The 15,868-nt window shown below is 39.3% G+C and overlaps 1 protein-coding gene across 1 annotated transcript in view; it reads left to right on the forward strand.

Annotated features, from left to right (window-relative positions):
- S1PR2 (sphingosine-1-phosphate receptor 2) overlaps positions 1-8,592 on the forward strand; it is a 47,404-nt gene extending 38,812 nt beyond the window's left edge. The window contains exon 3 of the mRNA XM_072399626.1: positions 1,470-8,592. Coding sequence (XP_072255727.1) covers positions 1,579-2,622 — 1,044 coding nt within the window. The 5' untranslated portion in view covers positions 1,470-1,578 and the 3' untranslated portion in view covers positions 2,623-8,592. The remainder of the gene's footprint in view (positions 1-1,469) is intronic.
- Positions 8,593-15,868: the final 7,276 nt, after the last annotated feature.

The following is a 15,868-nucleotide window of genomic DNA, read 5'->3' on the forward strand; positions in this document are numbered from 1 at the left end:
CCTATTAATTCCAATCAAAACGTTGGAGGGTCAAGGCTTGCTACACTGCTCAGGGCCAAATTCTGCTCCTATTTAAGATCAGAATTATACAGGTCTTCCAGCTATCAAGGGCATTGTCAATGGTCTTCTGCAGTGGTGGTGCCTCTTCAGAAGATATCTTTACCTGCCCACTTAGAACTCATTTCAGGGTTTTTTTTTGCTGTCTGTGTTCCCATAGATTCACCCTCTTTGTTTTTCCCGGTGACAACTGTAGAACAACTGTTTTGATGTGGGATATGCCATTGTTTTAATATAATAATATAGCAACTAATAATATTAAGCTTTTCCTTAAACAATTTTATACTACTTTATTATACTGCTTTTACTTTCATTGTACTCATGTTATTGGAAAGGCACAACTATTTTCAATCATTACTCAAAATTATTGGGCCACTTAGGTAAGATGACACATCTACAATAGTCAGAGGGTTTTGTCATAGCACTGAGATTTCTCACAAGAGATTTCCCAACCTGTCTGGAAAATTTCTGTAGGTACGTAAACAGAAGGAGGAACAAAGTCTGTGTACAGTTATTGTAGTCAATCAAAAACCATGGTGAGAAAAGGTCTTCAAGGACCTACAGATGTCTCTCGAATTCAGAAACAAGCCTACCTGTCTATGGCTACCTTAAGCCTGGAAACGTTGTGGCTTTGTAACATTACCTTTCACTTGTAATAACTCTTCCTGTGTACCGTTTCCTACACATTACCCCATGCAGAAGTACCGGTAATAATATTCTCCTTCTTTACAGTTAGGACATGCAGCACTCCCATTGCCCTGCTGTGATGAGTCTTAGAGTTATAGTCATGATAACACATAATGAACCTAAATTAGGAGATCTCTCTAAGACTGAAGAAGATAGATTATTATGGGAGAACCTGGGGGGTCCAGCAAACCTGGAATTTTTTTTAAGGTTTTCATTCCAGTACCAGATCCATTCCAGGTTTGCTGGATCACCCTTGATAGTCTATACTCTCCAATCTTGGAGAGATTAACTAAATCAGATCCATAAAGTCTCTGCTAAGTTAGGTGTGGGCATCTAGACTTAAATGATCTCTGGTTACATTCATTTTTTTTTAACTTAAACTGAAAAAGTGCTAGAACCTTTTATTTTTTTACTATTATTTCCTATCTGACTGGCATGGTACAAAAGAGAAAGTAAAGGAAAATTTCACCACTTCCTGTCTGACTGGTATGAGACAAAACAGCAAAATAGGGAATTTCCCTTACCCAGGAAGTGATAGAACCAATTTGTATATTCTTTGTATATGAGGCGATTTAAAACCTCTTTCGTGATTGTAATGTGGGTCTTGCCTCAGTGATACGGCAGAATTCCCCCGACCTGTGTTGTATATTCTCATTAAATTACTTTTTTTGCAACTGTTCCTTTGTCATCATGCTTATTCTTTCTCATTTTATGTCTCATTCCAGACTCTTCAAGATATTTCCAGAATAGAATGGACTAAATATTTCTTTGATGGCTCAGTGCTGATCTGTGCATGGTGTAATCCCATACACCAGGCATAAAACAACAGTCAAGATGAGCGTGTACAAGCAGTATCTAAATGTATCCAAAATTTGGGAACATTATAACTATACCAAGGGGCTACATAAAGATAATCCTTCACGTTCAGTGATGTCCATCATCTTTATCATCATCTGCTGCATCATTATTCTGGAGAACATTCTTGTCCTGATCTCCGTATGGCGCAACAAGAAGTTCCACTCTGCCATGTTCTTCTTTATTGGAAATCTGGCATTCTCAGACCTCCTTACGGGATGCGCCTACATTGCCAATATTGTGCTGTCTGGCAAAATGACCTTAAGCCTGACTCCGGTAGCATGGTTCATCCGTGAAGGAACTGCTTTCACAACCCTGGCTGCTTCTGTCTTCAGTTTATTGGCCATTGCTATTGAAAGACACGTGGCCATCACAAAAGTCAAGGTCTACAGCAGCGACAGGAACTGTAGGATGATCATCTTGATTGGAGCTTGCTGGGTTATATCGATGGGGATTGGTGGCTTACCTATTATTGGCTGGAACTGTATTGGAAATTTGGAAGAGTGCTCCTTTGTTTTTCCATTGTATGCCAAAAAGTACATTCTGTTTATAGTAACTATCTTCACCGCCATACTTCTATCCATCGTTATTTTTTACGTCCGTATATATTGTATTGTTAAGTCCAGCCATGCTGAGATAGCAGCCCCACAGACTCTTGCTCTCCTAAAAACAGTTACGATAGTTCTTGGAGTTTTTATTGCCTGTTGGCTACCTGCCTTCACTATCCTCCTCATGGATGTGTCATGCAAAGTGAAATCCTGCTCCATTCTTTACAAAGCTGACTACTTTTTTGGGTTGGCCACCTTGAATTCGGCACTGAACCCTATCATCTACACTATGAGGAGCAAAGACATGAGAAGAGAGTTTCTGAGGGTTCTTTGTTGCTGGAGCTATTTACGTAAAAGTAAGACTCCGGACAGGTGTATGCTACATATACGTAGTTCTAGCTCTCTGGAACGCTGCACACAAAAACACTATTTTCCTACTTCGCCTATCATAAAGGACTGCAATACTTTTGTATGAGAAAGATGTCTAAAACTTTTCAGGGGTTTTGTTGATATAAACACCTCAACATTCTGATGGAAGGTTGGTTGAAAGGAGGTGACAACCACAAATGTGGTGTCTGGGCTTAGGTACCCATCAGAAGGCAGTTGGCTTGGAAAGTATATCGGCGATGTCTAATTACATTTCCTCACGTATCTGGCTTGACTCTTCTACTTGCCAGATTTGAGGGCTATGTCCTGTAAAGGAAAAGTTCTTAAAAGTATTTAGCACTCTGGTTTACTTTTGTATATATTACAAAACAATCCAGTATGACAAAGGCCTAATGTGAAAAATATGTAAGTATTGTGAAGTCCCTATAGGCACTTTATCCAGAAATGAAAAACAAGTCATTATGTTGTATGTGGTGGAAACAAATGATTCTACACTCCCAAAACCAATGCACATCTAAGTGTACTGTTTAGTATCTTTCTTTCATTATTAAGTGCCACATACATGTGATGCAGTTAGTATGAAGGTCACAAAAATCGAAGAAACTGTTATTATTCAAAAACTAAAAAATTGTGTTTCTGGCAGAGAAATACATTAGGTAATATAAATTGTTCTCCTCAACAGAAGAGAGCAAACTGGTACCAGTCCTACAATGTTCTTCTCAAGTAGCACTTTTGGGTTATTTATAAAAAAAATGATTCTGGCTGATAACATACTGCACTTAGGACACTGCTAGATAGATTTTAGGAGCCAGTTAGCCAGCTCTAAAAGTCTAAACAGTTATAACCCTTCTATTGTTACAATAAAGGACTTTCTTAATGACTTTTGAATGAGGGAGCCTGCCCCCCACCTAGTTATAGATGTACAATATGGCATACACAGCTTTATGTTTTGTACATCTTGGTTGTCCATTGGCTGGTGCAAAGGAAATGCTGTTGACCATTGTGGCCAACAGAGGTTGTTATATACGTGAGGTTTGACAAAGCAATTGTGTCTCAGTGTACTTCAGGTGGGAATATTTAATCAATATGGCATCCTTACAGAGGGACATGGAGACATCTGAAGATTTTACGGGGTAGGGCACACATCCCATAGTGTGTAACTTGCCTCAATACTAAAATTAACTAAGTGAGCTGGTGTCAATGGGCTGTTTCAAAGAGAATTGGCATACTCATACTATGTCTATAGGATTTTATCTGGTATATGTTTATTTCCCTAGTAGGTGAACTTGATTGACTTTTTTAACCTAACTAACTATACCAAATCTATGGGAATGCAAACTTATTTGAAATAGTTAAAAAGAAGGTAAACTGCGTCAAATGTTCTTACATTGAATTCTGAATGATCTTTGGAGCATCTCCTACTGATGTCAAACTGCCATACACAAGTCATTGGCAAAAGCCCTTACTTGTATTTCTCAGTCAATCATAGTCTCAGCAGGGCAAATATGTATTAATGGGGCCCCCAAAGTATTACATTTATCATCCCAGTGTGTTGTAGATTTTGTTATAGGTGATACCTATCAGCTTTGAAAGCCAGGGCAGCCAATATACAGTCATGGTATTAGCAAACAAACAACCTCTTTTCATAATTCTAATGCTTTGACGATGGATTCAGACTGTTTTAAAAAAGCAAGAGAGCTTCCAATGTATATTTTATATGAGTAAATGTAAGTGCAAAAGTCAAGTAGGCTGCATCACTGAAAAATTTTATATTACGTATAGCAGGGCCATATGTTTTGGCTGAGAGTTAATTTAGTATGATCACTTGCATGTACGTTGTTATCAAGTGAAGGTATTAAAATTGTTTACACTGGCCAGAAAACCCATCAGTGAAGAGGTTCTGAAGTAGAAAATGAGAAAATGTTGAAACCAGATGATATTTTACTTAGTTTTTTGATTATTTAAAAAAAAAATAAGCTTGTTTTTTATGGAGAGACATAAAACAGACCCATGCTTGCTTTGACTTCCTGTGGGAATGTTTTCGTCCCAGCAGGAAGTGGACCTGCAAGTCTCTAAGTGTCAACAAACCTAAAACAACAGAATTATCATGAATTATGAATACTGATATTGACTCTGCAGCCTTGTTTTCAAAGAATAAGGAAACCTTTTATAGCCCTTTATCTTTCTTGCGGAAATAATACGCAATCCAGGAATTTAAAGGCCAACTCTAGGCAAAGAATTATTAGATGGAAAATGTTCGAGCTTCTGAAGGGTTTATAGTTTTGTTTATCTAGTCCTGAGATATACACAGCCCTGCCATCCCTAAGTGCAGGAAGTGAAGATTTGTATGTAATATGTAGATCACAGTTACCTTACACCAAGTATTCCTAACATGGAGGACCAATCAGCTGCACCCACATCTCCCTCGAAGTTGGAGACAGCCAAGTTTAGGTGGTCATCAAATCACTTTTGGCTTGGGACTTTGGTCTCTGTGTATACATTATGCACACTCACAATTAAAATCAAGGGAAGAGTGACCATTGTTCCACCAAAAGCCCTTTCTCAGCTTAAGGGGAGCTGCTATATCTGGGTCTAATCCCACCCCAATTGGGTACTGTCCACTAAAGCCAAGGCAGCTGTAGAAAAGTGATGGTGATTATCAGTTTTTACCAATATTTGTGGTTAAAACAAGCCCGTGAAATGATATTATTCATTCAAATTTGAGAATTAGGTAAAATTACTAAAGGTTAGAAGTTGGGAAGTCACATTATTTATAGATGTTTCCTTCAAGTCCAGGGCAAAAACTGGCCAGAGTTTGTCATTTATTCCCAGGCAGTTGTACAGTGATGAGTTTGTCGTCATAAGAATTTTTTTAACCTCAAGTCGAAGCTAAACTTAACATGCAGATATTTTTACAGTGACCTATCTCGCCCAAAGCAAAAATCATTCAAATTCTTAAGTGTTATGAATTTCATTATTAAATAACAGTTTGACAGGTAGTACCAGAACATTTTAATTTTCTACGTAAAGATATGCCATGAGAAAAAATGAGGTATTTTCCTTAGCAGTCAACAATATTAGTTTTTTAACAAGAAAACAATCATCCTATTGGCTGTTCTTGGCAAAACCACTAATTTTCTTAGACATCATTTGTTAAGCCAACTATCTGCTGGACCATCAATACTAAAGAAGATAGACTATCATGAGAGAACCTGGGTTATCTAGCCTGGGTGATCCAACCTGGAATAGATTTCATAAAAACATTTGGTATTAGTTCACAAATGTTTTCAATTCCCCAGATCTATTCAGGTTTGATGAATCTCCCAGGTTCTCCCATGATAGTCTAAGGATAGTTTACGGATTACATTAAAGTCAACCTTAAGACGTATAATTTGTCATTCATCCCAATGCATTTTACAAATAGAGGCTCAGAAAATAATGGATGGACTTTAGACTTGGAAAATTTGCCAAGCATGTTGTTCCATTGGCAAGCTACAAGTGCTATCAGTGCTTTTCCCAGTCTGGGTGCTGCTGTGTTGGGGTTAGAAGAAGGTCAGGGACTACATGATAGGCTTCAACTATAGACTATTAGACTATTTGTCAAGAAGGTTGCTCATATGGGCAATCTACTTCATCAAAAAATGCCCAGTGATTTCAGAGTTCAATCTTTTAGTTCCTGTAATAAAGAATGAGAAGAGTAATATGACATAGAACATTGTAAGCAGGACAATAATATGCTTTTTTATAGTAAGATGGATTCATATATCAGTTATAGGAGCCCTGTTGGTGGGTGACATGAACCAGTGGCTTCATATTCATTTTTTTGATACTCTGTGTTCCATGTCCACCTCCTGACATGCCTTTTGTTATGGAAATCCAATTCAAAAAGACTCCTTTAGGTAGTTTTACTACAGTTCATATCTAACAGATGGAACAAGTCAGCAAGTATATTAACTCATGAACATCCACACATGCCTGACATTTTTAGGAAAACTGAAGTCCAATAAGGCAAAGATCAACATACCAAGTGCAGAATTGCAGATCAACCAATAGGCAATCATCCTAGTGAACTAGGCCATCTGATTGGTTTCTCTGGATTATATGACTGCTGTTAAATGAATTTGATTGGTTTTGTTGCTTTTTATTTACAATATAATCTGTCAGAAAGTTGCTGACGTCAGTTTCACAAACTGGCAACCACATTCATTCAATAGCCGTCTTTCTTTCTGTGTGCATACATACATCTCATATATTTGACTTTAATAGGCTCTTAATTTGCTTTGAACGGTACAAACATTTCCACTTTTTTTTTTTTTTTGCTTTGGCATTAACGGTACTAAAAATTATTGCCATACTTTGGGTACATTATTTGCATGTCCCCTTCTTTCAAGTCAAAACATGAAGCTTTGTGAAGGGTGGATGCATTGTCTACAGCCACCATTTGCAATTAAGTTTTTTTTAGATCAGTGGTAGGCTACCTGATACAATACTAAGATCTAAAAGTACCCATACAATTGTATTGTACAATTATTTTGTCTATCTTATAAAGATTTGCCAACAGTTATGAAGTGTGAGGGCTCCCTAAACAATCCATTGTTGGTATATCCGGTCAGGAAGACCCTCACTCTACACAGTTGTTGGCAAATCCAAAGGATTTTGCACAATCAGACTGTAATATGTATGACCAGCATAAAACCTTAGTTGAATATGTCACACTTTACATTTTTTATTTTTCTACAAACACTTTGGAATAAACAGCATTGCTAGTAATTTAATCTGTTTAATAAATTGCCATGCTTTAAGATTGTAACCCAGCTTCTTGTTCTGCCCATTGTCTTACATTGCATATGGCGCTCTCCAGAGAATAACTGAATTGCTGCCAGTGTTATGTTATGGGAAATCCTTTTTACTTTCTGTTCTGTCTGACATCTACCATCTAGACAGAAAGTGAGGGGAATTGTTGAATTTTACTTACCTGGTCCTGTCTTCCATAGTACTAGGTATGATGTCAATGTATTTCCTGGAAGATTTCAATAGAACGCAGACGGGTGACCTTCTCACTAGATTTAATCTGCTCTGTACTTCCCAGGACCTAACCAGAACCAGAAGGATGACATGCACCTGATTTAATAAAGCTCTCTAAGAATGGAGAAATTATCATAGAAGAACCTGAGTGATCCAGCAAACCAGGAATGTATTTACTAAAATTCTTTGCTATTATTTGGCAAATGTTTTAAATCCTAGCCCAAATCTATTCACGGTTTGCTTGATTACCCAGGTTCACTCGTGATAGTCTATATTCTCCAGTCTTGGAGATCTTTAATAAATCAGTTTATTCATCTTCACTTGGCACCATGGGTGGGAGATGGGTGAGTTAAGTAGTTCTTTTTAAAGTTGACCTTGAGGCAAAAAAATAACCCACCTTCAATCCCCTTCAACCGATTCCTGGCAAACAACAAACTTTTTTTTAATTTACCTAAAGGTGCAGTTACGTAAATGTCCATTGCCAATTCTTCTCTCTTTTCTTTATTATAGGAAAAAGGGTCATTTTTGGGGTGTCCACATTACACCAGAGTTCGGCTTTAAGAAATATGCCTAACATCTGACTAGTTGATGACATCCATTCCCTCTACGCCCAGGTATCATACCTAGGGCTTAGTATTATCCATAAGTTCTCCTAACTGCAAAACATTATAGCACATTGACCCATTCAGTAAACAGTTTATGAAGAAATTGGCTATGAGCAATGCACAGCTACTTACATCAACCAATCAGAATTTAGCTTACTGAAGTCAGACCAGTATAAGATAGATTCCCAGTAGGCATCATTGCTATTCAATGTACCTTCTGAAGTGACCGAGTGACAAGTTTCAGAAGTTTTTAACTTTATTCTTTAAATGTGTGTAAAATTCTTCTTTTATGTACACTACATGTTTTATTGTATAAATGTAATATCTTTCCCATGGTGCAATTTTCTTAAAATGTTTGTTACAGTATTTCCTGTGTATATTAAACTTTCTGGAAATGTATATTAAACGTTGTGCTTTTTTGTACAAAATGGTTGCGTTTTTTTTTCATGCATGTGTCCTTTTGGGTTAGGACCATGGTGCACAAATCCCAGGGCTGGGCTCACTAAAAAACCTCCTGACAGTCTTTTTGAAATTGATTCCTTGCTGGGGGCTAGTAGGTTGTTGTTCTATTGCCCACTGCTAGTAAGAGAGATTTGGCAGGTAAATAGAAGCCTCCCCCCTTGCCTCTGCCCTTTCCAACACACATTTTTTCCCATCCAACAATAACCTTATTTTTAGAGGGTACTTTAAGTGTTTGAGGTATTTAAATAGAATAGTAGAATAGGAATCTTAATCAGTTTATCCTGATCATCGTGGCATTGGAAGGGTTTCAACATATCTCCAAAACAGGAAGTGAGGTGAAATCTCAATGAGAGACTAAAGCTACATACACACGTCCAACGGTTCTCCCCCGATAATCGACTCAGGGCCGATATTGGGTGAAAATCTGGCGTGTGTACAGCTCCAGTCGTCCATCGTCCGAACGACCATCCCAGCGGATCCACGGACGATGGACAACCAACGATCCTAATGTAAGAGAAGGGGGAGAGCTCGCAGCAGGGTTCCGCTCCGTCGCTCTTCCCCTCCCCTCTGCATAGAGCAGAACGGTGCTGTATGTACAACACTCGTTCATGGATCATGCAGCGCTAGTCGTTGGAAAGCACCGTGAAAGATCCTTTCCAATGATTCTTATTGCACGTGGGTATGCGGCTTTAGAGAGAGTTAAAGGAATAGATTGGGGAAAGTTGAAACTCCTATCAACATTTCTTTGCTGCCCATGCCCCTTGCAGATTTTTCTTGTGTTTCCTGTCCTGGAGACATGTCACCAGGGACAATTTCTCCAATAAAGCTTCAGATTGCAATAGACCAGGTCTTCTTGCCTAACATTGATGTTTTCTTCTTAAAATATTTTTTAGCCTAATTGAGCTTAAATGTTTACAATCACACTGCAAGTCTTGTAGAAAGGCTTCAAAAAAAACTGGAGGCTTTTATAGTTGCAAATGGAGAGCCACATCCATATAAATGTCCATGGTTTTAAAATAGTTTGTGTAATATTTGTGTCACAGTCAGATGTTCACAATCCTTTAACTATAATTATTACTTAATTGTTAGGGGCCCTGCTGAGTGGTAATGTAGGATGTTTTTAAGTAAAATCAAAGGGAACCTTCAGCACAGCACCCTGCAATAGGTGAAAATGACGGACTGGATACCCCAGTGGTCAACAGACTTTTTGCTGCAAGGGGTCACCAAGTTTTGGCACTCAGGGTTGTCCCACCAGAAGAGGATGGACATGGGCTTTGGTGCAGAAACAGGCAGGATGGGGCGAAAAACCAGGCGAAAGGCTGTGAGACATTGACTGGCTTCAAGCAAAGGTTGGGGACAGTGGCAGGAAGCATAGTCAGAGTGCAAGCAGAGGTCTAGGCAGGCAGCAGATAGAGGTGTAGTTGGGGTTCCAGGCAGAGGTCAGATTTAGAAGGAGGCAAAAAGGCATAACCTGTGTTCTAGGCAGAGGCCTGGGTAGGCTGTAAATAGAGAGAGTAATAGTTGGGGGTCCAAACAGCGTTCTGGGCTGGTGGGACGCAGAGAGATGAAGGGTTCCAGGCAATATGTCAGGAGTCAGGGACACAGAACACTAGCAACTAGATGGTGCAGAGATTCTGCTTAAATCAGTCCCACCTCCTAGTACAGAAATTGTGTGTACACAACTATACTCGTCCATGCATACCCATCTGCTCTACTCAAGCCTAGTAAGGTATCCGGGAACATGATGAGGGGGTACATGACCCGGAAGCTCAGCAGTACAGCAAACTCAATTGGAGGGGCTGCAGGGGACCACCATGGGATGGCACAGGTCCAGCTTACAGTATACACTGGGCTATATGTTTTGGGCAGGGAGGGTGACATTAATAGCAATTCATAAAAGCAAGTTAGCTGCCATCCATTTCTGACAATTTTGAATGTTTGATTTGTTTACAGGTGAAAATAGAACATGGCAGTCCCCTGGCCAACGAATTATGAGGAAAAAACCTATGTGCGTGTGATGGATGTCTGCTGAATTTTGGGACGTTCTGTCCTTGTATAGGTTTACTGCTACTGCTGTCTACATGTTTTTTTGCCTAAAAAAGGTCATTCTTAGATAACGGTCACAAAACTGCTTAGAGCTGGGAAACAGGGAAGTAACATGAGAAGTCAATAAACTGTCCTAATTTCGTAAACTTAACAAATAATAAACACTACCCCATCAGGAAATTCACTAGTAAAACACATTGGTTAGGGTTTTGTGTATTTACAGGGTGACGTGTAGCATAAAGTGTCTTCGTAATCTTATTGCCATCATTTGGAAATGTAGGACATGTAAGTTAATTATTTGAAGAAGGATGTCGCAATGTTTTGTTTAAGACATGAATTGACCCTGTGTCCTTTTGCTCTTTGTTAATGAGTTGGACCACGTCTACTCTGCTTTTCAGTGTGCCGGGAATAAAATGGCAATGATTCATTCAATTAATAGAGTTATGGCCAAATTTCTTGGGGTCATGGCTGAATAAAGTGCTCTGAATGTCACTGTATTTGTGTGTTTGCTAGATATCTGTATTTCAAATTAAATGACATCATAGACCGGAAATGGGGGAGAAAAGTACACTGACAGCCTGACCTTTGTAAATTGAATTACAATAACAGAACAGACAGTATCTTAAAATAGATCTCAGCAAAATTCTTGTTAAACCTGCAATTTTCATTAAAATATTAGCTGGTGATTTTGTCATCACGATCCATGTTCAGGCACTTGTGTTATAGGATGACAACTGCTTTCTCAATTGCTTTTGAGTGCTGTCACCCAGTCATGTGTACTTCGCCATTGTCTAGATTAGTGTTTCTCAATCAGGATTCCTCCAAAGGTTGCTGATTGAGAAAGCCTGGTCTATATCAACAAACCCATCCAGAGCAAGGATGTGCAGCTGACATTGGCGCCTGCGCATAGAATGGAAGGGACTGAAAGAGGCTGGAGCAAATAAAGCAGCAATTAGTAAAGGTAAAAACAACAGTGTCATGGCCCTTAAGCTGCGTACACACGTCAGATTTTTCTCGCCCGATAATCGGCATCGGCCAGATATCGGGCAAAAATCTGGCGTGTGTACAGTCGGCGTCGTCCATCGTCCGAACGACCATCCTGGCGGATCCACGGACGGTGAATGACGACCGATCCTAATGTAAGAGAAGGGGGAGAGCACGCAGCAGGGTGCCGCTCCGTCGCTCTCCCCCTCCCCTCTCCATAGAGCAGAACGGTGCTGTATGTACAGCACCGTTCATGCATCGTGTAGTCCTTTGTCGTTGGAAAGGATCGTGAAAGATCCTTTCCAACAAAAAAAATTGCACGTGTGTACGCAGCTTTAGGGTCACCCCACCAGAGGAGAACAGACAGATGCTTCGGTGTGGGGACAAAATATGTTGATCAGCTTCAGGTAAGGGTCAGGGACAGTGGCAGGAGGCATATACAAAGTGCAAGCCAATGGAGATGGCGTTGCTCTTCGTAAAATGCTGTTTTAGTCGTGGTGCACTCAGGTGTGCAGTTTGTCTTAAGGTGCAAGTATACACAGAAAATTTGCTCATTACAGGTTTATTTATAAATCAGGGAATCTGACGTTCACTGAAACATTTTCTGGTGGAGAAACAATTACAGCCAATTAAACACATGGAGATGAAAGATTTTCCACAAAGAATGTTTCAGTGAATGTAAGCTTTACTGCTTTATTAAAATACCCACGTACCTGCCAAAACACCCTCACTTGAGAACACTGATGGCTATGATGTCCCTTGTTGCTGTTTCTGACATCATCACCCACTTATAGGTTCACTTTCTTTAGGTTTCTTCATTGGCCAGGTCAGGATTGGCCAGGTCATTGATGTAAGTCCTACACATGCGCAGGGGAGTGACTTCATCCCAGCATACACTGACCAGAGTAAAAAAAAAAAGAGTCAATGCTTTATGAAACAGAACTTTTTTAATTTCTAGATCTCTTCTCTACCCTCACCCTGCGGCTGGACTATGAAGAAGCCGCAGTTAACTCTCTGCTCATGCTTTTCGCTCATCTTGTCAGTATGTACATAGTCTGCCCATGTGTATGCAGTACACTATATTGGCTCAGTGCTGCAGGGTGTTGCACACACATGGGAAAACAAAAGGCTGATACAAAGTCAGATTTTGGCACTAACTACATTACATTAAACTGCACTACATTAAACAGATTTTATTATAGTGTATTGAACACAAAACTGCATTAATTCATCTACCTGGAGTGCAGCCTTAAAGTAATGAAAATGTATCAGTAGATCACCAGTATTGCTGGGTTTGGGGATCATTTCATTAAAGCACTTTTGTCCTAATGTGTGTCTTATACCAAACAATTCAGCTTCATTGTGTATAAAAAAAAAACAACATTTTAATACGATGACAATCTTTCCCAACCCAGGTCCTTGTGGTTTGTTACTACTTTACAGAACGCCAGGGCAGCACTAAAGTATTTTTATTAAGTCAACATTGCGTTCCTTTTAATCGGTCTGTCTGGCAATCATGTCGTCCTCCCACAATCCCAGGCTCTGGAGGAACCCGTTTTAGGCTGTATGTGGGACTCATGATCTCCTGCAATGACTCACTGTCAAGTCTAAACAGATTATGGCTGCTTGGTGTAGGAGACACATCTTGTCCTGTTTTGTCTCCTTTGTTTGCAAATCCTGATCTGATTAGAACTAAGAAAACATGGATCACATGATATTGTTTTGAATATGATTATCTGTCGGTAAATGGATTAAAGTTTTGACTTTGCTGAAAGTAATAGCTAAAAGAGATCCTCTACCCAATAATAATATTTTTTTTGCTAGGTGTGAGAAAGATAAAACAGTATTGTGGCCAGACTGGGTATATATAAAAGATCAAGTGTAATATCTGTTCTTATCAGTTTTCAGTGAGAATAACACTGCCGTACTGCCTGAAAGGACATGGGACCAGATAGTGATGTTCTGTATGGGTGTACCCAGGTTAGACCTCCTTGGAAAGGGAGGGCAAGGGATCTCCCAGAGAGGGAGCTATGGGACAGACCCAAATCCAGCTGTTAGGGGCAGAGAACCCAACGATCTGGCAAACTGGTCTCAGGAGTTGCAGGAATCCTCTGTGTTTTAGACCCCTGGGGTGACGTTCTAAAACACCAGAAAAACACAATGGGCTTGGTTACCCAAGCATGGATTTTATTGCACTGGCACAAATCACTGATGCATTTTCTGCACTACGCCTCTTATCAGGGTTAGCTGCGGCTAGCTTTAAATGGTCAAGTGTTTATCATCTGCCCATTGGTTACCAACTTTTTAGTTCTTTTTTTTATTTCCTTACACATTGTAACTTGTGTGTTTTTATGTTCACGTGGAACATAGGGTACATAGGGTGGCCCATTTACCTTATGGGCCAAGCCCTGTTGTTCTCAGAGGAGCTTCTGGGCTTATTGTTTGTTGCTCTCCATTAGCGTTATTTACAAATATTTACAAAAAAAAATTATTCATGCTTTACTCTAAACTGCTGAACTGTAAATTTCTTTTATAGCATTATCTATAGACAAATTTGGGTATCATACTTTGCCTCTGTATTGCAGCCATACGCAGTTTTTTATCTTCACATATTTTTAATTTATTTACTTGACTCAGTTTCTGTATTTGGGACTGATGAGTTACAAAATGGAACAAAGAGGACTCTGTGCTCTTTGGTTTACTGAGCAGAGAGCATTGTGTGGGACTTCAAGGCCTAAGATTTTAATGAATAGGGCCGCCCATGGTATGCGCAGCGTAATGGAGAGCAGACAGCCATATCCACTTTCCATTATAAATAGGCCTCTAAGGGCTCTTTTTATAAGAAGTAAATCTGACACTGCAACATTGATGAGAATCAATTACTGCTTTATAAACAGACCTCTAAGTGTTGGCTGTTAGGCAGCAGGTTTATAATGTATCCCCAGCCCTAACAATGGGCTCAAAGCCCATTCAACATTAAAAGCTGTGATGACCAAAACTTTAACATTTTTACTAATTTCATATTTTTACAATACACATTTTTACAAATAATGCTGCATTTTGGAAATTTAACTTGTCAACTTTAGGAGCTCATTGTATGGTCCTAGAATTGCTGAAGAAGTCAGGGGACCAATGAGTATGTTACAAATAAAACATTCTTTAAAAAGCCTGTAGTTATTTTCAACTTGCAATTTTGCAATTTTGATAAAAATACTACTTTAGTGACAGTTGGTTGGTGGCCTAAAATCATACTTTCACTTTGAATAGGGAAAAACTACATGGTGTCAGGGGTACTGGTGACAAGTTCCCAACAATTTTGATGAAATACCATGTCTAGGTTTGCAATTAGGTAAATTTGTAGTAAATGGTGAAATCAACTTCACAAATCGCCTACCCTTTCCTAACGAATGGCACCACAATAAACTGTCATCCTTAGATGGCTTGATTTATAAACGTAAAAATAAGATATCACCTTGTAAAATTATATATGGGGAACAAGTGTCAACATGGAGTCCAGTGACACGTATAACCCACCCAGTGCTTGGTATTTTTTTTTGGCTACAGGGATCCCCTGTTACCTTCTATATAAACCCTTCATCATTCCCATCATGGTCCACATAAAGGTGGTGCAGCCAAGCTGTGGGTGAATATCAGAATGTATGTGAATATCAGTAAACAGAGGGATAATTAGGTGGTGAGAAGTGACAGTCCACATGGAGCAATACCACAAGTCTTTGGAGCAATGGGTGACAAACTGACACTTGCGGTGTTTATTTGGAAACAGTGTCACATTGTGAATGTCCACATCTCAGGTCAGACAAGTTCCACCACATTTTATTCAGGTTTAGAAGACTTCAGTACTAGTGTGATAATACAGACTATGAGGCTGTCACTGTACAGTGAGGTGTACTCTATGTATTACACTGACAGCCTCGTATTTTACCCTCAGGACATTTCCCAATACTCAGCTGGTATACAAAAACATCAATGTTCTCATAGAGGCTAAAAAAAACTCCTAACCAATATTTACAATTACAAGAATGTTATTTTTGTACCCTTATTGGAAATGATGAGACTATTTTAGGATTTATAAACATCTACCAACAATAGCCCTTAGGAAACTGTATATATGCTGATATTAGGAGCTAGCAGATGCTCAGGCTGTCCAGGATTGCAAAATCGTCTTGAACATCGGATATTCAGTTTGTTTTG

Source organism: Pyxicephalus adspersus, chromosome 2 (genome assembly GCF_032062135.1).
Source record: "Pyxicephalus adspersus chromosome 2, UCB_Pads_2.0, whole genome shotgun sequence".
Taxonomy (NCBI): Eukaryota; Metazoa; Chordata; class Amphibia; order Anura; family Pyxicephalidae; genus Pyxicephalus; species Pyxicephalus adspersus.